Source organism: Gekko japonicus, unplaced genomic scaffold, assembly GCF_001447785.1.
Source record: "Gekko japonicus isolate JY-2015 unplaced genomic scaffold, Gekko_japonicus_V1.1 scaffold867, whole genome shotgun sequence".
In the NCBI taxonomy this organism is placed as follows: domain Eukaryota; kingdom Metazoa; phylum Chordata; class Lepidosauria; order Squamata; family Gekkonidae; genus Gekko; species Gekko japonicus.
The window spans coordinates 443412-467140 of record NW_015169800.1 but is presented as its reverse complement, the minus strand read 5'-3'; the positions used below and the strand labels follow the sequence as shown (position 1 = coordinate 467140).

General features: G+C 49.4%; 2 protein-coding genes across 6 annotated transcripts in view; one reads left to right on the top strand and one right to left on the bottom strand.

Moving 5' to 3' along the window:
• Positions 1–815: 815 nt before the first annotated feature.
• Positions 816–14041, top strand: PPP1R26 (protein phosphatase 1 regulatory subunit 26). Of its 5 annotated transcripts, none has more exons than XM_015417107.1 (2): positions 816–3655; positions 12323–14041. In XM_015417107.1, exons 1-2 carry the CDS (start codon positions 865–867, stop codon positions 12382–12384), a joined length of 2853 nt encoding a protein of 950 aa, XP_015272593.1. In that variant the 5' UTR covers positions 816–864; the 3' UTR covers positions 12385–14041. The 5 variants fall into 5 exon arrangements, with proteins under 5 accessions (XP_015272593.1, XP_015272591.1, XP_015272590.1 ...); XM_015417105.1 differs by having other exon boundaries at positions 816–4562; XM_015417104.1 differs by lacking the exon at positions 12323–14041 and adding an exon at positions 9822–10069 and having other exon boundaries at positions 816–4562.
• A 1936-nt stretch (positions 14042–15977) lies between these two features.
• Positions 15978–23729, bottom strand: part of LOC107115404 (chromosome unknown open reading frame, human C9orf116) — a gene marked incomplete at its 5' end in the record, with an annotated part of 12118 nt that continues 4366 nt past the window's right edge. Inside the window, 2 exons of the mRNA XM_015417101.1 lie at positions 15978–16333; positions 20189–20267. Coding sequence (XP_015272587.1) covers positions 16145–16333; positions 20189–20267 — 268 coding nt within the window. The remainder of the gene's footprint in view (positions 16334–20188; positions 20268–23729) is intronic.

Below are 23729 nucleotides of genomic sequence, written 5' to 3'. Positions count from 1 at the left end.
AGTCCTACCGATGCCAGAGGGGAGGAGGGGAGGAGGGGAGGGGGGGATGCCGGCTAGCCTGCGGTCTGGAAGCCATTTGGGGGGCGGGGGGGCTGCTGCCTGTGTGTTTTGGAAAAGGCGTTTATTGTGATTTATCACAGTATAAATCTTTGTGGGTATATGAAGTGTCACTCTCAGTGGACAGATACATGTACAAGCTTGAGCATAGGTTTTTAAAAGTACATAGTGGAGTGAAAAGGCAGTGAACTGCAGGAGACAGAAGCAGAGCCAGAACATTTTCTAGTCAGGGCTGAATCCAAGCTGAATTAGAATCAGATCTGCTGTTGACTTCTCATTGCACAATATTCCCATTGGCATGTCCCTTTCAGATTATCCTGCTGGAAGTCTAAGGTAGCAGCAGCACAGCGTCCTGGGAGACTGAAATGTTTTCACAGGATTCACCTTGCCCGTTTTTTTATATCTGATTTGTGTCCATTTAATCACTTTTACCGCCTCGTAGAGAGGAGCAAAGTGTGCTGTGGCTCAGATGGCGATGGAGGTCCTACCAGCTGTTTATCAGCAAGTGGGTTGCACTTGTAGGATGCTGGTCTCTGAGGCAGTGTTGAGATAGTTGTACTTCTGGATCATTCATTTCAGGTGGCACAATGTAATAAAAACTTACTGGAGTTGTTGTTTAAACCATCAGTTATTTAAATATCATTGCTCTGACAAACTGGGATTAAACACATAAAATTGTGTGAGGAACTTTGCTGTAGTTCTATGTGGTTTTGATATCATAGCTGTGTTGTTGTTTTGTTTCCTTTTCTGTTAGGACGGAAGAGTAATTTGCCTGAGAAATGTGCAGGCCCTCTCACACCTGGTACAATGTTTCTTATGAATACTTCTCCTTTGGTAGCCCTCCAGAGAAAATGGGAGCCTTTTGCCCAGGCTAGGGCCTGTCGATACCCTGTCTGCTTCTCAGAATCTGAAGATGACATTGCTAGAACATCTGTAAGCACCAAAGTGCAGATGATCATAAACAACCTGCAAAGTGAAGAGTCGTCTTTGGGCACTACCAGTGAATATGGCTGTATTTTGCAGAAAAAAAGGAAGGGAGTGAAAATCAGAGCTCCCAAGCGGAGGGGCGATGGCAGGATGCTACCACAGGGATGTGCTAAGTATGCCCCGCGCAGTTGCCCTGCTGACTCTGATGGCATGGAAGTAGAAGAGAGTTCAGAGTTTGGGCCCCTCTCGTTGAATTCTGACAGCGATGATTCTGTTGATCGAGAGATAGAGGAAGCCATTCAAGAGTACTTGAAACAAAAAGGCCAGTGCATCCCGCCCTTGCCAAACAATGCTAAGAGCTTGCCCAGCACCAATGCAGGCAAAAGTCTCAGAAAGGAAGATTCCTCCTATGGTGTAGCTTGCAATGTGTTCCCTGGCAGTGTAAAAACAGATGTGATTCCTCAGCCCCTTGCTCCTGACTTTCTGGGAGATGATGCACTCCAGTGGGTCCCCTCCCCTTGCAGTGTGAGCAGTGATGACTCATTTGAACAGAGCATAAAAGCTGAGATAGAGCAATTCTTAAATGAAAAGAAACAGCGAGCAAGAAAGCAGATTGCGTCTGGGGGGAGTAAGAGTCTGGATCAGAAAGAGGTGCAAGAGAAGGCAACCAGTCAGAAAGGTGGAACTAGCAAAGCAAGCCCACATTCTTTAAAGCGAGGAGGCAAGGCGTACTTTTTAAGAAGGCATCCTGAACTGCAGAATACCAGCTCTCCTCCTAAATGTTGGATGCCAAAAACAGAAGAGCTTGTGAATGTCCGAAAAACAAACCTAGTGCACCTTAGCACTCCTGGTGCTGGCCATTCTTGTATACGGGAGCAAAGTAATGGTAGTGAGATCAGGCAGAGGTTTTGGAAAGCCAGAGGAGAGCAAGGCCCCGAAAGTGCAAGTTTATCTGATTCAAGTAGCGATGATGGCATTGAAGAAGCAATTCAGCTTTACCAGCTAGAAAAAGTCAGAAAAGCAGCAAATGCTCAAGTCGGCTGTGTTCCTTCTCAGAAGGAAGAGTTTGGGGCTGGGGGGCTAGCTGATATATCCGCAAGCCTGACAATCCATTCAGAGAAAAGTGCCTTGCCAGAAAACCCCAGAACGGCCCTAAGCAGCAAGAGGAAACAGACCAGCTCAAAGCTTACAGAGTTAAATAGGACCGGTGCCATCTGTAATAATGAGCTGGGGAAAGGCAGACGTTGCAGTTCACCAGCCAATGATGTTGCCAGTGGTGCCGTCCCATCACAGACCTGCAGAGCAGACACGGCAGCTGAGTTGATGTGTGCAGAAGCCATCCTGGACATCTCCAAAACCATCTTGCCACCCTCTGTGACAAGTGACGGCAAATCCGTCCTGACAGACCCTTTCTTCCACTTCCATAGTGTCTCTCCTCCCCACCAAGAGAGTGACAGTAATGCTGTGGACAGTGATGACAGCATTGAACAAGAGATAAGGGCTTTTTTGGCTATCAAAGCACAGGCTGAACATTCGATCACAAAATCTGGTGAGGCTTCAAATGCTGCCCCAAATACTCTGTCTTGTGGGCATCTGGATGATCGAATCAGGAGTCCTAAGCAGTCCTTCCCCAATACATTAAAACTGCCCCTGGATCACAAAAGGCAGCTTAAAGAGGAAAGCAGTGTGTCAAGACAGAGACAGGATGAAAAAATGGCACTGTTAAAGGTGGACTGTAGCCATCTGGAGACTGATAAACATTCAAAACACTTTGCGTCCCAGAAGGAGAACTTTCTAAGCAATGTGGAAAACGGTGAAGCGGGCAGGGCTGCAAGGCAGCCAGGAGTCACTCCAGCCGCTGCCAGTACTGTGGATTTTGTGACCCCTCTGTCACAAGGGCTTCTTGGCACAGGGGGGCTTCTAAAAAATGCAAGACAACCTCTGCAGAAATGCAGCATAGATGACAAGAGCAGCTCTTTGGACAGTGATGAGGATCTGGATACAGCCATCAAAGATCTCTTAAGGTCAAAACGGAAGCTAAAGAAAAAATCCAAAGACCAAAACATTCAGTGCAAGAAGAAAGTGAGATTTGGTAATGCTGAGATGCATATTTTTGAGGAGAAACTTGAAGTCCTCCAAGAAAAAGCCTGCAAATCCAAAAATCCTGCCTTGCTCAAAAGCTGCCTCATTAGATCCAGAAGAAACATTTGGGAAGAAAGTGCACAGACGAGGTCCCCGTACATGGTGAAAGGAAGACCCAGAAGGGCAGAGACCACAGAGCTTGCATTAACGTTTGAAAAGAGATGCCAAGCGATTTCTGGGCCAGACATCCAAGCAGCAGCAGTAAGTGATCAGCAGCATTGGATCGACGTGCCCATGATGGAAGATAGCAGTTCTTTGGATAGCGATGACAGCATTGAACAAGAAATTCAGAGGTTCTTGGCAGAAAAGGCCAGAGATTCCTCAAGTACTGTGGAAATAGTTGGGGCGTTTGAAATTGTTGACACTGTGAAAGCTGCTCAGCCCCAAACTGCTCAGCCAAAGTTGGAAGGTGGAGGCACTGCCTTGTCAAAGCGGAATAAGAGGGCAAAGAAGGGACGCCAACCAATGACTGAGTTGAGAAGCCCTCTGAGAACTGAAAGAGAGGGTGCAGAAAACATCTGTCGAACTGGTGAGCAAACCGTAACCTGCAGAGAAGACATTCACAGCCAAGCAATAGTGAAATTACAGGGAAACCAGGGAGTTGTGCGAGCTAAAGGTGCTGGTTTATCTGTAAAAAGAATGGGAATAGACAGGAAGGGAGTCTCTGATGGCAAGCTCGTTCAGAGAAGCCTTTCATCTTGGAAAGAAAAGGCTGAGAATGGCAAACCGCAGAATTATTTTAAGCCTATGTCACTTTTTAGAAGAAAGAGCTCACGTGAGTTCAAAATTTCCAGCAAGTTTATAACAGGTTTCAAAAGAGCCCAGAAGAAGGAAAAATCTGTGCTTCTGAGAAAAAGTCAGAGCATAGAATTGTCAGTACCCCAGAGCAGAGTGTTCAGGAGGCAGGAAGGTTTGCTAGGCGAGATACGTAAAGCTCCTGCACAGAAAGGGATCCTGGGTTCCAAAAGCAAGACAGAAAAGGCAGACTTGTATCAAAGATGCATGGCAGGGGAGTTCTATCCCCCTGTAGCAGAAAAAATGGAGGTTGCCCCTTTAAGCATAGGAGTGGCCAGTCCTGCCAAAGCCAAACCTTTTGGTGAGGAAGAGCATTGTTCCCTTGCAGATGCAAAGCAAAGCTCTCTTCTGCAGGAGCCCAGTGTGGACGGTGCCAAGGGGATTGATCTTAGTTCATCTCCATCTCAGATCCCTGTAAAGGAAAAGGAGGGGAGAGTCCAAGGTCACAGCAACAGTTGGGAGGGACTCGGTGCCCCTGAGTCGTGTAACCCACCGTTGAGAGAGAGACTGTTGTTGACCCGCCAAGACAGAATAGCTGAGAAGCCAACTCATAAAGATTTCGAGGGAGGGTCTGCAGAATTTATAGATGTACCTGTGGTGGCACACGCCCCTTGTCTGGAGAAAAACAAGCCCACCAGTTTGTAAGTACTTTCTATCTTACAGCACCATTTTGTCGTTGTTAACGTTTTTAATTCAGAAGGCTGTGTCATATTGCAAGAGATGAGTTTCTTAACATATGAAGAAGAGGGCTGATGTGAGTGCGCTTTTTTCCCTCTTCCTCCTCCTCTCGCGTGACTTTGGGACACACGGACTGGGCGGCGGGTTGACTCAGTCGCTGCAGATCCTTCGGCCCACGATGCAAAGTACACTTGTGCTGCCCTTCATACATTACAAGAAATAAATGTTTTATATCTGACAGATCAACTTCTGTTAATGCTGTGATACAAACGATCCTGTCAGTATCTTAACAGAAACTGAAACCAAAAGAGAAAAATGGAAAATGCTGAAGGGCCACACCTGTACTCACAAATGTGAAGAAATGTGTTTTCAGTTAATGTGTACTATTTTTTTCTCTCTTTTGGTAGAATTTTTTTAAAAAAATATTTAAAAGGTGCTTTGAGGAAATCTTTTTAAATAACAGTTTATAGAGCACAGCTAACTACACAGAGTTGTAGTTGTTATATTTATTGTAAGATATGGTGATAATTGTGGTTTGTTATGCTTTAAATTATGATGCACTTAAGCATTAGCTACATACCCTCTTGTGCTTTTGAATGATTCATCCACTGTGAACAGCTGGGATTGAAGGAAAAGTCTCAATGACACAAGCACATTTCTGGATTATCACAAAAATTAAGTTTATTTAGGATGCTCTCCTGTTTGTTCTGCTTTTTAAAAACTATCTACTTATGGGACGGTCAGTACATGGCAGCAGACCTCCTAACAGGGCTTGACCTAGAGAGACCTCGTGGTGCTTAAATTGTGCCCCTGTGAAAGCTGCTTATGGGAAAAACCAGACGTGTGCATCTGCCCCCCGTTGCCATTAATGGGACAGGCCATGAACGTAGGACAGCTCTTGTGTACAGACAGAGGAGCGCCAAGGCATAACGATTCACATTGGGTTAGGGTGCATTCATCATTTGAAGAACTGTTTGCATTTATGAAGCTGCCTTTCACCAAGTTGGACCCTTGCTCCGTTTAACTCCGATTTGGCTGCTGTGACTTGCCCTGGCTCACCAGGGTCTTTCCTCTCTGAGATCCTTTGAAACGGGAGATGCTGCCTCTGCAGGACGAATTGTAAGATGGAGAAGGGTATGGATTAAAAATCCCTCTACCATATTTGTTCCCCTGATCCAGTCCCCTCCACACACAAGTACGAATGTCATGACACCCCCCACCCAATAACAACAGGAGACATGGCTCCCCCGCTGTAATATGCAGTTTTGCCACAGGGAAAATAGATTTATTAAATAAAAATAAGGCATATATCTGTCTACAAGAGCAAGTGGCAGAAGGGTATGGCCCGCTGCTATGTTAGAAAGTCAGTGTGTGATGCGGAAGTAGCCTTAGATTCCTAAACAAAGTGACGCCCTTCTGAGCCCGCCGACTTCAATGAACTTTGAAGGGTGTGACTCTGCTTAGGATGAGGACCCAGCAGGTTGAGTTTCAAACAGCATTTTATTTTAAAAAATACTGTGTAGATAGGATTAAATTTATGTGAACATCCAGCCTTTCATTTGACTGTACAAATTCTGCTGAGCATTCCTTCCATTTAAATTCTTCTCAGAAGTAGTCCTGAAGGTTGCAAGAATGTGGTTTTGTCCCCCTGGGAGTGTGTCAGATCCCTTCGTGTTAATTGATGCCCATTTGAATTGCAGTACCTTGTTGCTTGTGATTTTGATGCTATCTGATTTTGAGGAGTACTTTTTAAATTAAAAAAAACCCACCCTTGTGCATATAAGAAATTATGTACATTCATACATTTATAAAACTTAATAAACTGGGTTCAGACCAAAAATCAAATGTTATCTCAAGTGATGTCTCCTACCTTTCCAGAATGGACACTCTCCTCTTCTGCCTTATTCTGGCAAGCTTCTTCCAAAGCTTCTAAGGTCCATCTCAAATCAGTTTTCAGACTTTCTCCATACCATACATCATTTTATAAACCTATACTGTGTTGTCCGTTGTATCCCTAACCCCTACCACCCATCTTTATTTTTTGCTAGACTTAAAACTCCAGACTCTTTAGTCTTCCCTTATACAGAAAGTGTTCCAGTCTCTTGGTCACTTTTGGTTGCACTTTCTGTACCTTTTGCCACTCCGCAATAAACTTTCTAAGACTTACTTACTTATATGGCAATCTACACAGTATTCCAAGTGTGGCCACCCCATATATCTATATAAGTGTATTACACTACTTGCTGTTCTACTTTCACTCATTTTCTTAATAATCCACAGCACAGAGCGTGTTACAGTAGTCCAGTCTAGAGATTACATAAGGCTGTATTGGTTGGCGGGGCATGAGATGTGCTGTTAGCAACAGTGCCAACCTGATGTTCAAAAAGCAAGGCTGAATCTGAAAATAGCCCTAGACTATTTGCTGGAGTCAGTTTGACTCCATCCAGCCTCACTAAATCTTTTCACTCAAGAAAATCCGTGTTCCCGGCCACCATCAGTTCTGTCTTGTTTAGATTCATTTTCCACTTGTCCACCTCCATTCCCTTGACCACAGCATCCAGGTACTGATTCAAAACAGAGATAGTTGCATCTAGAGCAGATTAACAACACCCAACTCCAAAGTTCTCATTTAAACGCAGGACAGCAGGAGAGGCACCACATGGCAATTCTCACGGTGCTGAACCAGACTTTCTGAAAGAAATTCTCTGCCATTGATCAGGTAGGAAGGTCTGAAACCAACGGAGAGCAGTACTTATTACTCCAAATCTTGGCTCTAAGTGGTTTACAAACGGCACGGTGTAGTCAACTGTGTTAAAAGCAGCAGACAGATTTAACGAAATGTAAGGGAAGAATAACCACTGAAGACCATCCATTAGTGTTGCTAAAGAAACCAGACTGAGAAGGGTAGAGGGAAGAAGTCTCATTCAGGAATGTGTAGACTTGCTCTGCCACCCACTTGCGTGTGTCTGTTAAGTGCCCTCCAGTCGCTTCTGACGGCAGCCCTGTGAATTAATATGTTCTCCAAAACATCCTATCATTGGCAGCCTTGCTCAACTCCTGCAAATGGAGGGCCTCTGTGGCTTCCATTATTGAGGCAATTCATTGGGTCTTCCTCTTTTCCTGCTGCCATCAGCTTCCTAACATTATGGCCTTTTCCAATGACTCTTGTCTTCTTGTAATGTGACCAAAGTACGATAGCCTCGGTTTAGTCGTTTTAGCTTCTAGGGAGAGTCCAGCTTGATTTGAGCTAGAACTGACTTATTTGTCTTTTTGTTGGTCCACGGTATCCATAAAACTCTTCCAACACTACATTTCAAAGGAATCAGCTTTCTTCATGCACTTTTCTTTTGGGTCTACAATTTATCCATTTATTGAAAGCTGACTCTGTGCCAGAGATGTATTTCTTATCCTAGCCATTGATGCGTTTAACTTTCCCTAGCAAGCCTTGACCTATCAAAAAGAACAGAGGTCAAGTTTACAGAGTTACCACCTCGAAGACTCTGTCTGCACCATCTGAAGCGATCCATAGACATCTGATCAATGAGTGGTTCCAGCATTCACAGCTATCAGTTCCCACATCAGTATCTAAGTCAGAAATGGATCTGAGAGGTTTGATTGTCACATTGGGCTGCCTCCATCTCCCTGTCTCTTGGAGCGGCTCTGAAAAGCTCTATGATGCCAGATGTGTCAGGTGTGGGGTGTGCAGTGTGAAGAGCGTGTTCTTGGCTGCCACGCCCTGCAAGCGGGCTCTGTGCTGTGTTCTGTCTGACTCGGTTTGAGTCTCCCACCAGCAGTGCTGTATCCCTCTCCAGGCCAGTCTTGAATCTGGATGTTCCCCCAGATAGGCTGGGGGTGGTTGATGCTTTTTGGTGTAAGGGGAGGGGGCACCGACCGAGAAGCAGTCTTGGTGATGGCCCCAGGCAGCCAAGCCTCCCCACTTCCCAAATGTCAAAGGTTCCAGGAACAGTTTCTTTTTGTGCCACTTTGTAATACCAGTTTAGTCCTAGAGCAGTGATGGCGAACCTTTTAGAGACCGAGTGCCCAAACTGTGACCCAAAACCCACTTATTTATTGCAAAGTGCCAACATGGCAATTTAACCTGAATACTGAGGTTTTACCTTAGAAAAAACAACTCATACATTGACTTAAGATGAGCCAGACAAAGTAAGGAAAGCAATCCTAAATGCTTTCATTTACTTAAAATTATTTGGCAGAGAATTCGACACTTTAGTGATGGTCTGGGCCTGGCTGGGGCAATGGCACGCGTGCCCACAGAGAGGGCTCTGAGTGCCACCTCTGGCACCCATGCCATAGGTTCGCCACCACTGTCCTGGAGTGTGTAAGATAAGCAAGCCACCAGGCTTTCCCTAGCAAGTTCCCTCAGAGCTAAAGAGCATGCAGCTCCACTTGCTGAGCTGGATCCTACCCCAAGCCTGCCAATCCTGTGGGCAAAGTTCAGCTGGAGTCCCATGGGACTTGCTCTTTTCTGCTGCCACAGACAGACTAACATGGCTACCCATCTTGATTTATTCATTTATTAAAATATTTATACCCCACCTTTCATTTTGGCTCAAGTCTGAGGACATCCTCAGTCTAAAGAATCTTCCTCTAACTTAAGTGGCTTTTCATTTGGAAGAGAAGGAAGGCTTTTGGTTGGGTCCACCCCACTGACTCCCTAGCACCTTTCAAGTGGCCAAGTGTTTCCTTCACCACCACCCCCTGTGTTTCCTGACAAGTGGCTGTTAAAAGCCATCAAACAAGCATGCTTTAGTCTTGTGTGTTTACTGAAGACACAGCTTTAGCTATGCTGAAACCTAGAAGACAGGTGATCTCTGTACCCTTAGAGAGCAGCCGTAGGATGCACAGCTGTGGGCTTAGCTGCACACGGGTCTCTCCCGCGGAGCTGGTCAGTGTGTGCCCGTCTCAGAGGGCAGCCAGGCTGGTCTGCAGAAGAGGATGAGGTTGGACTCTCAGAAGGTCAAATGCAGAAAATCCTGTTGGCCTCTGAATTGCTGCTGGGCTCAGATGTCGCTCTTCTTAATGTGTGTTCAGCACTCACATTCAGTGTTTTCAGAGCTGGAGGTATTGCAACAAAGCACTCAGTCCTTAGGCCAGAAATGTTACCTTGCTTGGACTGGTTCCCCCAGATCTCCCTGTTTTGTTTTGTTTTGTTTAGTTTAACCAAAACCATTCATGGGTGTGGATTCTTTTTACTTTTCCAGCTTCTTGGGCAGCCCCATTGACCCCGGGGGGACAGTTCAGCCCTACATCACTTTGTCGCCAGGGCAGCCGGACTCTGGCAGTGGAGAGTGGAGAGAACAGGCTCCAGGTAGACCATCTCCCTTCTCCCCTGGAAAAGAGCAGTGGGGTCTGTTGATCACAAAACGCGTCTCCTCATGCGATTCGCTGATTCATTCAGTAATTTTTTAAAAATAAGTTTGCACTCCACCAGGAAATTTTCCTTCAAAAGTCCCAGTGAAATAAACAGAAATAGTATAAGAGGGAAGACAGGTGGGAGCGAATCTCCAGATTCCAAGTTCGAGTCTAGGGCTGAGGCTGCATCTGTGACCCACTCATCTTCTGAGATATATTCAGGGCAACGTATATGGCTTGGGGGGGGTCTCCCAGAGAGCCAGTGTGGTGTAGTGGTTGTTAAGAGTGTTGAACTAGGATCTGGGAGACCCAGGTTCGAATCCCCACTCGTGCCACGGAAGATTGCAAGGTGGCCTTAGGCCAGTCACAGTCTCTCAGCCTCACCTACCTCACAGGGTCGCTGGGGTGATAAAATGGAGGAGAGGAGCGTGATGTAAGTCCCCACTGGGGAGAAAGGCAGGGTATAAATGAATTAAATAAATAATCCTCACCTCAGTCTCAGCGAGGTAGAAAGAAGGATTCTATGAAGATCACTCAACCGGATTGAACTCAAGACCCTCCAGTGTTAAGTCCCTATACCACATTCTGTGTTAAATTGACTTCTCGGTATTATTAACCAAAGGCAGTGATGCCTTTTGAAGGAAGCAGCGTGGGATGGGGCGGGCACAAGTCCTGTTGAGCTTAACTCTGTGGGAACAACTTCCAGAAGCACAGAAGAATGTCGAGAGCCATTGTGAATCGGGCGGGTGTGTGTGTGTGAGACTGAGAAACTGGCTGAATATCTGCAGCCCCAGAGAGAGAGAGAGAGAGAGAGAGTAGGGGGGTCCAAATAGTCTGTTCCTCAACCCCCATGATTCATTAGAGGTTCTAGCTTGTTCTAGTTCCAAGCGTCATTGTCAAGTGCCTGTCCTAACAGTGGTGGAAAAGGCCCACTCACCACTGAAGTCAAGGTTTTTGCGTACTGGGCATACTCTGATTATGTAGAAAGATACTGGTCTGTAAATAAATGAGCACTGAGCATGCTCAGTATCCTCCCTATGGAAAGCAGTCAGTTAATGGTCTCTGCTTGTGCTCTGATCAGGTCCAGGCTGGCTTCTCCCACAAGGGGGGCCTTTCTCTAGCGGTAGAGACTGGGTTGGCCAATTTGCAGCAATTCCTTTTTATCCCCCTTCCCCCCAGTTATTAATTCCGAGTATAAAAACAGACAGAAACAATATGAAGGAGAAGCAGAACCTGTAGGTGAGCCCACCTTCCTCAGCCCGTGTATCTTCTGCTTATGACAGGATCAACCATCCCCTCCCCACTTCGGACAGGATAAAAAGGTAAAGGTTCCCTTGCTTGAAAGCTAGTCGAGTCCGACTCTAGCTCATCTCTGTTTCCAAGCTGAAGAGCCACCGCTATCCGAAGACATTTCCGTGGTCATGTGGCCGGCATGACTAGACGCAAAGGCGCACGGAACGCTGTTACCTTCCCACTGAAGTGGTACCTATGTATCTACTTGCAATTTCTTGCTTTCAAACTGCTAGGTTGGCAGGAACTGGAACTATAGACGGGAGCTCACTCCGTCATGCGGCGCACTCGGGTCTCGAACTGCTGAACTACTGACCTTCCACAACCTGCAGTTCAGCATCTTAAGCACTTGAGCCACCGCAGCTTCAACTCAGACAGGATACCTGCCTTTAATTATTCTTTTTAAAGCATGCAAACATATCTATTTATATATTCATCTTTCACCTGATTTTTTTTTAAGTGTAAACACTTGAGGCTCTGGGCATTGGAACCTCAAGTCTAGAACCGTAGAATCACAGAGCTGGGCCATACAGCAGGCCATCTAGTTCAACTTCCGGCTCAGTGCAAGATGAGCCTAGAGTGCTTGGGGGACTGTACAGGCCTGGCCTGTTGGTGTCCCCTCCCTTGCAGGGGGAGGGGGGAGCCTCAGTCAAGACGAGGGGAAAGTGTGTGATGAGAGCACTTCCCGTCTGGGGTCCCTGAGGTCTGTCTCGTGCAGATGAAAGTGTGCTGCTTGTGCATGAGCAGGCCAGGTGGCAGGCATCCCAATAAAAGATCATCGGTTCTGAGCCCTGTTTGGAATCCTCATTCAGACTGTATTTGCTTGTCAGGCCAGGCTGACAAACCAAAGTTTTACCCCATCCCAGATTTAACAGTGATGCTGGGCATTGTGCTGTATGTGTATAGTTGTAGATAGTTCTAGCTCCCTTCCTTTTTTGGTCAGCAGCATTCCCCCTTTAGAAACGTCTGGAAGACAGGTGCGCATGCACAGGCCCCTCTGCATCCATAAGGAACTTCCACTTAACTGATGCTGCATTTTTCTTGATTATAATCTTCACAGGTGCTTGGTGGAAACGTGACACTGTTTTGAATTCCAGGATGGAGGGCTTAACAGAGCAATAACACATAAAGGCAGGAGGAAGGACAATCAGAAAACATGTTCTAGTCAGGGCTGTTTGTCTTTTGGAACTGGTACATGTAAGTAATGGACGCCGGTCATCAAACGCCTGAGAGACGTCATGAAATGTCTGAATGCTCGCATGTGTCAAAGCACCCATTCACAGAAGAGGCTACCCAAGCATTAGTTGCCCTGTTTTTTTTCTTCCTCGAGAGGGGCAGGCAGTTATGTTGTAAATCTGCATTTGGGGTGGTTCTCTGCTCACCCCCAAAGCAGAAGCAGAACAACCAGTTCTCAAGGGATGTTCTTCAGTGGGCTTCTGCTGGAGTTGCTGCTCTGAACTTGCCATGTTGGCGTTTGCGAGCATGCTGAGAACAGTGCCACAAGAGAGGGGGATGTGGCACTAAGTGCTGGGACAAGGCAGACTTTTGCAGGTGTTTATTGAACCAGAAAAGGGTTCAGAACGCTACTGCGTTTTTCCTCCGGGGGGGGGGGTATTGCTTAGCAAATGGGAAGTATTCAGGCTGGCATCACCACCTTAGTTAATCAAAGGAATCTTTGTGAAATAAAACACAAATTCTATTTTGAAATACCCTCATTGCATTGAAAATTCAGTACAAAAATTAGCAAATTCTTGCAAAACAAGGGAGTTCTCATTTGATTGCTTATCATTTTGTTCACTTTATTCAAAATCTGGATTTTGTAGCCCAGAGTGTGAAGATTTCAAATACAGCCACTTGAGCTTCTGGGCTCCATCTTGCTTCCACTTCTGAATGAAGCCCCTCAATTTTAGCAGCATTGAGTTAAGGGGCATTCATTCTGATATTTTTTTGTTGCCCAGGAAGGAAAGCACATTTGTAGTCCCTGAAAACACATTCTGCAGTCCTAAAACCCCCCAGTGATTTTGGGAAATGAAGAAGGCGGCTGTCGTCGTGTCCTCTCCCACTGAAACCCCCCAAACATATGTGAGACATACAATAAACTCAAGGTTTGGCCAGTTATTCCTGTTTGAGAAATTCACATGGCAAGTAGCAATGGATTTGTCCCATGTGAATGTTCTTACAAGCCTCATTTGGTCCTGTCCCAGAGAGTTCAATGTATATCTGGTTCCATGAGGCTCTGCCTTTCATTACATTCCTGATCTGGAGTGAGCATAACCTGTTTGCTATAACAAAAATGTTGTGTGTGATGTTACCATGTTAGTTGTGTTCTTTTGGATAACTTGTGCCAGCAAGAGTCGGGTCTGGAGGCTGGTGGGCAGGTCCATCAGCTGGCATCCAGACTTGGCTCAGACTCTCTGTCCTTCCGGTGGTTGGGGCACCAGCAGGAAGGGTGGGTTGAGGCTCGGGTGTGTGTGGGTGTGTGTGTGTGCATTGCTGCTGCCTCCTCTGGAGTTCTGTGAAATCTCAGAGCTGGCTCTGCCCTGCTTCACAAGAGAAGCAGCATTCAGTTTGCACTCACCGTTTTTGTTGAAGACATCCGATGGGAGAACGAGCACTGTCACTGGCTTTCTCAGCAAGGTGTCTCTTTAACAAAGACGTGAACTATTCCAGGCAGAAAGATGCCATTTGTGTTTTGTTCCATTTACTTGTGTTGTACACACAAAAATCATTCTGTTCTCTGCTGAACAGCAGTTACAATAAACATGACAAATTGCTTTTCAAGGCCCATTTTTTCCTTGCATTTTTATACATGTTGCATGGTGTGCCTTTTCAGGTTTATAGCCTAGTTTTCTGAAGGGGGTGCAGGGGGAGTTTTACAAGATACCCACTGGTGCCATGTAATGGCTCAGTGAGTTGTGCTTTGAACTTTTGGGGACAGGCTGTGGCTCAGTGCTCAGAGTCCTCAGTGCTCAATCCCTGGTTTCCTTATTTAAAAAGCATCTCAAATGGTAGCAGAGAGACCTTTCCCTGTGATTTTGGAATGCCACGCTTCACTGCCAGTGAAATTAGCTAGGACGGGGCTGGGTGGGCTCGTGGTTTAACTCAGAATATGCAGCCTCATAGACAACCTGTGCAACTATTTACCTCTCCCCAAACCCAGTAGAATCGCAAGTCGAACAATAGTACGGAATGTAGAAGGAGAACGTCTGTTTACATAATTCTCCTCTCAAGCATGGGGTTAGCCAACAGCATCCTTTTCTTAGAGGTGTTATGTCAGAGAAACCTATTCCAATATATTGCATTGCATTCTAATCACTATGTCCATATACTATTCCAAAAAAGAAATACATAACACTTGTAAAAAAAGGATGCTGTTAGTTAACCCCATGCTTGAGAGACCAGTGGAGTTTACTCAGTTTATTATTCTTTACAATTAAGAAAGATAACCGTACACATCTGTCTCCTATTTTGACATATTTATTACTACACTGTTTTCTCCCCCTAATTAAATCCAAACAAATGGTGACTTGGTGACCATATATATTTAGCTTGGCATTGCTGTTTGGCCTTTGCATATGTCAGAACATCTCCATTAAGTTGTATGCTGATTTGCTGTTCACCTATGTAGAGGCATCTGTCTAGATGTATGAACTGTTAACTTCCATGTCAGTGTATTTGAGGAAGTGTGCGTGCACACAAAAGCTCAGACCTTGAATAAGATCAGTTGCTGTAGATTTTCCGGGATGTGGCCGTGGTCTTGGCATTGTAGAACCTGACGTTTTGCTAGTAACTAGTCTGTGACTGGCATCCTCAGAGGTATAAGCACAGAAAGATGGAATACTCTCTGTGAAGGTGAGAAGAAAATGGTAGCCAGTAAATTTATATCTACTCCAGAAGGTGGGTAGGGCTGAGTCATTGTCTTCTGAGGATGCCAGTCACAGTTACTGGCGAAACGTCAGGTTCCACAATGCCAAGACCACGGCCACACATCCCGGAAAATCTACAGCAACTAATGAACTCCAGCCGTGAAAGCCTTCGACAACATCTTGAATAAAATGTTGTTGGTCTTAAAGGTGCCACTGGACTCTAACTTTGTTCTATTGCTTCAAACCAACACGGCTCAGGGAGGTTTTTTGCCATCTTCTGGGCATGGAACAGCCGTCACTGCGGATGTGGAGGGGGGAGGTATTTGTGAATATCCTGCATTATGCAGGGGGTTGGACTAGATGACCCTGGAGATCCTTTCCAACTCTATGATCTGTGTTGGTTTGTTCACACATCTAAGTCACCCCATCTTACTTCTGTTGCCTTCGTTTGTCAAAATGTAACCAGTAAGCTCCTTGGGGCCTGGGTCTTTCTGCTTACATTACTCTGGAAAGTGCCACATACTTCGTTGCTGCTGCATGAATTGCAAATAATAATAAATCATTTCTTAATTGTATTGTTAATCTGTAGGCCTCTACTTGAGAGAAAAAAAATGGTATCTGTGTTTCAGACCCATAAATGCCTACCACATGACCCTAATCTTGGATTGAAGCCCATCTGAAACAACACAGAAGTGTGAAGCCCCACAACACAAGAAAGAGCCTATTATTCATTCAGAGTTGTCTGTAATGGCAGTAATAACGTTAAAGAAACTTTGCTAAACCCAAAAGTCATCTCTTTGCCACAGTTTGCATTTGCTTCAGGGGAATCGCATAAAAATCTGTGGGAATATTCCAAATGACCATGAAGGAAGCCTGAGGTCTCCACTCCAGCCCAAAAGGGGGGGGGTGAGCATGTTGCTTCAGGCAGGAGTTTCACAAAGGGTTTCTTGTTTCATGACTCTGTCAGTATTCAGCCAGTAGGAGCCAGAGGAAAGGGCAGAGTGCCCGGCCCCAGGCTACTCGCAGAAGGACGGCCCGCCCACCCTGTAGCTGGGGTGGAAGTTGAACGTGTCAAAGCAAGTGATGAAGTTGTCTGGACCAGTCACGTCACTCTTCTCTGTTGCGGTGTTGATCCCAGTATTCCTGTACATGCCAAACTTGATGAGATGATCCGTGAAGGCATGTGGGCTAGTTTGGAAGCAGGTCTGTTGGGGAAAAAGGGCAAGGGGATATTTCAGCTTTCTGCCAGTGCCAGACTTGAACCAAACCTCCTACAGCCCGAGGCTGTCCCATGAGGAATGGCCTCATCCCTTCACTTTCTTAGCAAGAAGCGCCCCTGAAGCACCAGTCTGTCTTCCCAGGGCAACTGTTGTGGGAACAGTTCCCAGTCTCCCGTTCTGCAGCCACGTCATGACTTGCCTCCCTGACTCTTGATGGCTGCAGAGTTCCTGAACTCATCCTTAGTTAGTTTTCCCGGGGTGGGGGGAGGCAGAGGCTTTCTGTACTGCTGTTCCCTGTGCAGCCAAAACGATTGCTCACCATTCAAGGAGGATATAATTGTGAAATTGATTTTAAAAGGGGTGGGGGGAGACGCAAACCTCACCCTGAAACAAGAAGTGCTTAATGTCTGATTCAGGAATGGCACAGCCACCGGGGGCTGCACAAAGGAGAGAGGAGTAAAGGGGAACTTATGGGGAGAAGAGGGGCCTTTGCAGAATGGGACTTCCAAGTAAACATATATGGGGGGGGGGGGATCTTTCTCAAGGGGATTGCAGTGACAATCCAGGGTCTGAGGTGGACTTTCTACCATCACCTGCTACCTGGTCCTCTTGAAATGCCAGGACTGGACCTGGGGCCTGTGTGCAGAGCAGCTGCTTCTAAGGCAGGAAGCTGCCCGTCACACTGAGTCAGAACCTTTGGCTGTCAAGGTGAGTTTTGTCTCCTCTGGCTCCAGCCTCTCAGGCAGAGGACTTCTCTTGCTCCAGACTGGGGGAGGGGGGTGGCCATACAATGGAACCCTCTAACAGGGGAGAGGGCTACCTTCCCCCTTAGTTTGCCTAGGCAAATTGTGGGCTGCATCCTTTGTGCAGCACCCCCCCCCCCGGAAGTGGACTGAACTAGTGGGGAGGGGGGATAGTGAGCCCCTTTAGACAAGCCGCAGGTAAGCCTGGCGTCACTGTTTTTCCTGGGGCAAAGAATGTGGGCATTCCAAGATGCTTTCCGGGGGGGGGGGGGGCCCCCCCGTGAATAAATGGGGGGGCTACAAGTGCTCACAAAGAATCTCTTCTCTCCCCCCACCCCGCCTGGCTGAGAGGGCCGTTGGCTGCGGTGTGCTCCATCCACACAGCCTAGAGGATTGTGCTGTGGCTGCACTACTGCCCTCATCTGCAATGGGTTTTTCCTGTGTGGACAAGGCCATCCATGTCTGAATGAGCGCTCTAGCCAGCCGGTGCAGTGCGAGGAGGATATCCAGGACGGCACAGATGTTGCCCAGGTGCCCTTGGCCAGGCGGCCCCTCTCAGGCTGAGCCGAGCCTAGTGCCCTCCCCCTTCGGGCCTGCCTTGTGCCATCTCGGGCACCTTCTTCTAGCGGCCCACCCGCTGCCCTGCTCCTGGATATGGCCTCGTGGTGCAGACTGGCCACTGGCTGCAGGAGGAGAAGCTCTGCTCTGGGGGGGGGGGGCACACCTCCAGCAGGCAGGTCTTGCGGACCTCCAGCAGGCATTGTGCTCGGTGTGGTGAACATGGTGCAGACTAGACGTTGCCTCTGGGACGAGGGGGCGCGGCGCTGGCAGAGATGGGGATTCCTGAGCCAAAGGGGAGGGTCGCGGGGGCGCCTTGCCTGTGCTGGGTCCGGGAAACCCTCAGCTGATTCCTGGCATGCCGGCCATCTCGTTCGGGCCTGTGCCAGGTGTGGGGGGGGAGTAGAAATGGACAGGAGGCGGACTCCAGCGGCAGGCGGGGGCAGGGCATCAGCTGCCCGGCTCTTGTGTGCTTGGATCGTTGGTGGGCGGCAGAGACGACACCAGGACTGTGGGGGAGGGAAGGCCGCCGAGGAGCCCGGGGTGTGGGCAGGGGGGGGCCTCCCAGGTTCTTAGCCACCTCCTCCTCCAGAGCAGATGGCTAAGTGATGCAGCTGCAGCCATGCCTCTGGCTCCCAACCTCGATGCCAGCAGCTCACAAAACAGAGTTTTTGCTCTCGGGACCCTGCCGCTTGCGCGAGCCTTGGCACGGGAGGGGGACAAGAGAGCGCCCCCCCACCCTGGCCGGCCGCAGTGGAGGGAGGGGAGTGAGGCAGAGACTGGAGGAGGAGGCACTTGACGGGAGCAGGGCCGGCTCACCCACTAGGCGAACTAGGCATTCGCCTAGAGCGCCAGGCCCTGGATAGGGCGGCGGGCCCTGGATGGGGTGCCAAACTGTGCCTCCCCCCCGCCAAAAGCCTGCACGCCATTGCTGCTCCCAGCCACGTGGCATGGGGGCGCAAAAGGAGAGCGCAAGGCCGCCTCGCCTTCCCCCTTCGCCTGGGGTCGGCTTTTGTAAATCCAAAAGCGGGGTGTTTTGTTTTGGGTGCTCGGAAACCTTGCTGCCTCCTCCTCACTCGTCTAAGATGTCTGGCCTCAGGCTGGGGAGCAACAGCGACTCCCAATCCGGCTCCTGCGCCTCCGTCTCTTCGCGCCGCCTTTGCATTTGCAACGCACCAACTTTGAGCTCCTCATTCTCGAGCTCGGAAGCTCTCACTGCTGCTGGCGCGGCTCCAGCAGAGATTGCTTGCCGCCCTCTCCCCCCCTCGAAAGGCTCCCACCAGCCGCTGGGCTCGCACCAAACAGTTCCACTTTGTCTTGCAACAGTCTCGCCTCTCCCCCCCTTCTTCCCTCCTGCCGCCCGGCTGCTCTCTTAAAGGGGCCAGCGCCGCTTCAAAAGCACCCTCAGAGTCACCCGCGACGTCCGCTTGGCTCGGGCTCACTCCTTGAGGGGAGTTTTGTCCCAAAAATTAAAATGGAAACGAATGGAACCTCCACCCCAGATCCTCTTGGCATTCAGATGCATTGCGGCTGCAGTGTTAAGAGGGCACTTTCCTGGGAGTCAGCCCCATGGCATGACGGGGGACTTCCTTCCGAGTAAACCTGCAGCGGATCGGGGGCCGATGGCAGGGGAGGCAGCCGGGGGGCCGGCTGATCCGGGGGGGCACATGGGCTTGGCCTGGGACTCCCCTCCCCACCTCTCCAAAGGGGGAGAGAAGTTGGACTTCCTTCTCTCCAGGCCCCGCCTGGAGGTTGGCAACCACATAACTGGGCGTGGGGGCACCAGAAGTTAGCTTCGCCTAGGGCGCAAAAAACCCCTCGACCTGGCCCTGGATGGGAGAGACGAGGCAGTGGCGGCCGGAGGAGGACCAAGAGGGCGGAGAAGAGGGCGCCTGCCCCAGTGCCATCGCAGCAAGCAGAGACAATATGGGGGGCGCCTTTCCCCTGGAGGTCTTGGGGTCCACCAGAGCCCTGGTCTCGTGTGCCGCCCCAAGTCCTCCCACCCCCATGCCTCCCTGGCACAACACCCCCAGATCCCCCTTCAGACGAAGCAGGCACCTCGTCATCCCCCCCCCCCCCCCCTCTCTCTCTCCTCACTCTTCCGCCTGCCTTTCCGCCTGCATGCTAAGCCCCCCCCCCAACTTTCCCCCTTCAGGAAGCCCAGAACCCCCCCACCCCTGGCCCAAGATGCTGGGCTGTGTTCAGGCACAGGGTTGCCATCCTCCAGAGGGGGGCTTGAGATCTCCCAGAGTTAGAAGTCCAGACGAGAGAGATCAAAAAATGGCCGCTTTGAGGGGTGACAATCACTGTCTGCCACTGGCGTCCCTCCTGTCCCTCAACCCCACCATCCTCAGGCTCCACCCCCAAATCTCCAGGAATCTCCCGGCCATGAGCTGGCAACCCTATATAATCAGGCAAGGCACCAGCCAGGCCTCTCGGATCTACCTGTTGCCTTGCACTGAAATCAGCCAGTGGAGACACGTGTCCCCAGCACTATATGCGCAGTAACGACTGTTATCGTTCCTGGTCTTATATTTACCGGCATTTCATGTACGGTGGGTGGTTTTCCGCCATAGTCCATGTTGGTTGTTCTGAACAGTGGATTGCGTTCTTTTATTCTGAATGACAGAGATCAAGTTTATGTCAGATTTCTTTGGCACAAGATCCCCCCCCCTTGACTTCTCCCTCCCTTGAATGTGTTTTTCCAAAACAAATAATGACAACCGTAGAGATTATTATAAAAGGAGCTGCGGTGGCTCAAGTGGTTAAGATGCTGAACTGCAGACCAGAAGGTCGGTAGTTCAGCAGTTCGAGACCCGAGTGCTGCATGATGGTGTGAGCTCCTGTCTGTGGTTCCAGCTCCTGCCAACCTACCAGTTCGAAAGCAAGACATTGCAAGTAGATAAATACCTTCAGTGGGAAGGTAACAGCGTTCCATGCGCCTCAGCATTTAGTCATGCCAGCCACACGACCACAGAAATGTCTTCAGACAGCGCTGGTTCCTTGGCTTGGAAACAGAGATGAGCACCGCAACCCTAGAGTCAGATTCGACTGGCTTTCAAGCAAGGGAAACCTAGAGATTATTATAACCAGAAATAGCAGTGGTCTTCACTGCTATTTTCTTATTTTTCTTACTTCAGGGAAACCATGCCACGAGGTTCCCCTTCATGCAGCAGAGGATTCTGGGTGCCGTTCCAAGTTGCAAGCTGCTCTTTGGCTCCCCCACTGCCAGATGTCAGCCGAGAGTGGCCATACACTTGAGATAAGTTGAAGGTGGCAGAAAAATAGATGGATTGACTCTACAAAGGAGGCCACAAAGGCCCTCAGTGTGCAGGACCTGAGAAAGACTGTTAACAAGAGGACATTCTGGAGGCCATTGATTCATAGGGTGGCCATAAGTGGTCAGAAGTGATTTGAGGGCACTTAAGACACATGGGTCATGCAGCCAAGAGACTGAGCTGGCAGGCAAGAAATGCCTCCGGCCAAACCTTACTGTAGCCATGATGTGACCAGGGCCTCCTTCCACATGGAGACAACTATGGAAGTTCTCATCAACACAGCCGTTTCAGCTTTTCTCACCGAGGCCGACATTCCTCCTCCCATAACCCCCCCCCACACACGTCATAGAGGAAGGCTTTTCTTTAAAAAATCACAGTCTGCTCATTCCCAACCTTCATTTCTCAGAAAGCGAGTCTCTAGCCCTCTGCCTCCCATAAAGTATCAGGGGGAGCGTGCCCATGCAGTCTGCCTGTCTCCCTTTTGCAACTCTGCCATTTTTGACTGGGGGGGGGGGGGGAAAGGCAGCTGCAGGGACTGAGGCAAGGAAGATGGTGCTGATAGGGGCAGGACCCAGAAACCTGTTCACCTTCCCATCCACATTACGTCCAAAGGTGCTTTGTCTATATAGTATCTCCAAGCAGAGTGTACCAAACCAGGTTTGGGAAAGAAAGCAGCAAAGTGGGAGGAAATGTGGAATAGGAAGAATAGAAGATGGCATCATGTGGATGCTCCCCGAAATAGCACTGCTGTAAGAAGGTGAAGAAGCTGAAGCTGCAGACTGGAAGGTTTGCAAGCTCAGTAGTTTGAGACCCTAGTGGCGCATGACGGAGTGCGCTCCCGTCTCTGGCCCCAGCTCCTGCCAACCTAGCAGTTTGAAAGCAAGAAATCGCAAGTAGATAAATAGGTACTGCTTTGGTGGGAAGGTCACAGTGTTCCGTGCGCCTTGGCGTTTATTTATTTATATCTTCGATTTCTTCGGTTTAGTCATGCCGGCCACACGACCATGGAGAAGTCTTTGGACAGTGCTGGCTCTTTGGCTTGGAAACAGATGAGCACCACCCCCTAGAGTTGGATTCGACTAGCTTTTAAGCAAGGGAAACCCTTACCTTTTTAAGAAAGCCAAGCTCTGTCTAGCAACAGTCTCAGTCTTTGACTGTTTCCACACAGGGTTTTTTCCCCCTGCGTGGAACAAAGGAAGCCCCTTTTCGAAAGAGGAACGTCCACACGTGGGTACCCTCCATGCGGGACCATCAGGGGCCTCCTGGGGCTTTCCTCTCGAACCCAGATCCAAGCACAACCTCCTTTCATCCAGCTCAAAAGAGGCCCTGTGGGATGGTGGCCGAGAGGGGTCTGCCTGTCCTTCTGTGGCCAGAGTGGAGCCTTGCCTTGCCTTGCCTCTCCCCCCCTATTGTGTAGTGGGTTGACGGTGTGGCTAGGCCCACTCAGCTCCCATAACATGGTGCAGCTTGACTCTACACAACTAAGACAAAGACAAACGGCCAGGAGGCCAACTATATACATATCCAGGGGACACCCCTGGATCCCATTGGGAGGTTCGAACTTCCCTCCCCGTTTCTATTGGCTCCCCGCTGGAGAGACCAAGAGACCAGTTCCCATTGTCCACCCATGGTCAAGCCCTGGGTGCTCGCTGGTCCCTGGTGGCGGCCAGCGGACACAACACACACACCCCTCTTTTGCCTTCGCTGGAGCGTCTCACTGTGGCTGGGCTGGGAGGGAGCGGCCTGCAGTGCGGGGCCTCTGGGGGGCCCAGGGCCCTTCCTGCTGCCCCCTGCTTGGGAGTGCGGAGGAACGAGGAGGGGAGTGGAGGGACACAGCCGCCCGGGTCCCCCCCGGGGGGGGGGGCGCGGGGGGGGGGGGGTAACCTCCAGCCTCTCAGGGCCCTCCCCTTCTCCTCGGCCTCGAGAGGAGGTGGCGCTCAGCCCACCTGCCGGCCCTGCGGGTCGAATGATGCTGGCCTCCTGGAGGGGAGGGGGGCTGCGGCAGTCCCCTGGGCGTGGCTCTTGTCACGCAGCCATCCCCAGCCCCGTCTCGTCCCCTCCCACTGCCCCCTCTAGATGGACAGCCTGAACCCCGGGCTCTGACGTCATCCAATGGAGTCATAACAGTCCCTGGACTCTGCAGTAGTTTCCAGCTACTGTCACAAGTGTTTTAAATTGCATTTTCTCATGTACGCAACAAGATAGTCTTGATTCTTTCACTGCAGTATTCCAGACACTTCCCACTCGCTTACAGTGTTACTGAGTTCAGTTTCCCCTTGCATACCTGAGTGTATGTTTCGTATAATTTACAAGCATATAATATTGGAGAGTGGTGGAGGTCTGTGGTCTGATGGTATTGTCAATTCTCACTCTATTTCAGGTTTTTTGGGGGTAGTGCCAATGTTCCCTCTAAGCTGTGGAGTCTTGTGAGCAAAGATTCTACTTTGTGAGCTACTGGCATTAAAGCTGTGAGCGAGCCATTTGGCGGCTGCGTAAACTAGTTTGCTCTGGAGCCCTCCTTCCTGAGCCGAGACAAAAATGTGTGAGCTGGAGGCTCAAAAAACTGTGAGCTGGCTCACACTGACTCAGCTTAGAGGGAACCCTGGGTAGTGCCCCTCCTCGTGTGCCGCCTGGCCGAGGCCCCTGGGCTGGGGAGGGGGTAAGGGGGGCGCTGTCTGTCGGGAGCTGGGCTCGGAGGGGGGGGCACCCTTTGGGACGGCGAAGAAGCAGCCGCCCTTGCAGAAGTAGTCACGCGGGGATTCGTATTTTTAAAATAATAATAATAATAACCCCGGGGGGGGG

What these genes read in the sequence shown, in the direction of transcription:
- PPP1R26 (XM_015417104.1), top strand. Translation starts at nt 865, where the DNA reads ATGTTTCTTATGAATACTTCTCCTTTGGTAGCCCTCCAGAGAAAATGG. An exon ending in AAAAACAAGCCCACCAGTTT is followed by an intron (nt 4,563 to 9,821) that starts GTAAGTACTTTC and finishes TTACTTTTCCAG; the next exon opens with CTTCTTGGGCAGCCCCATTG.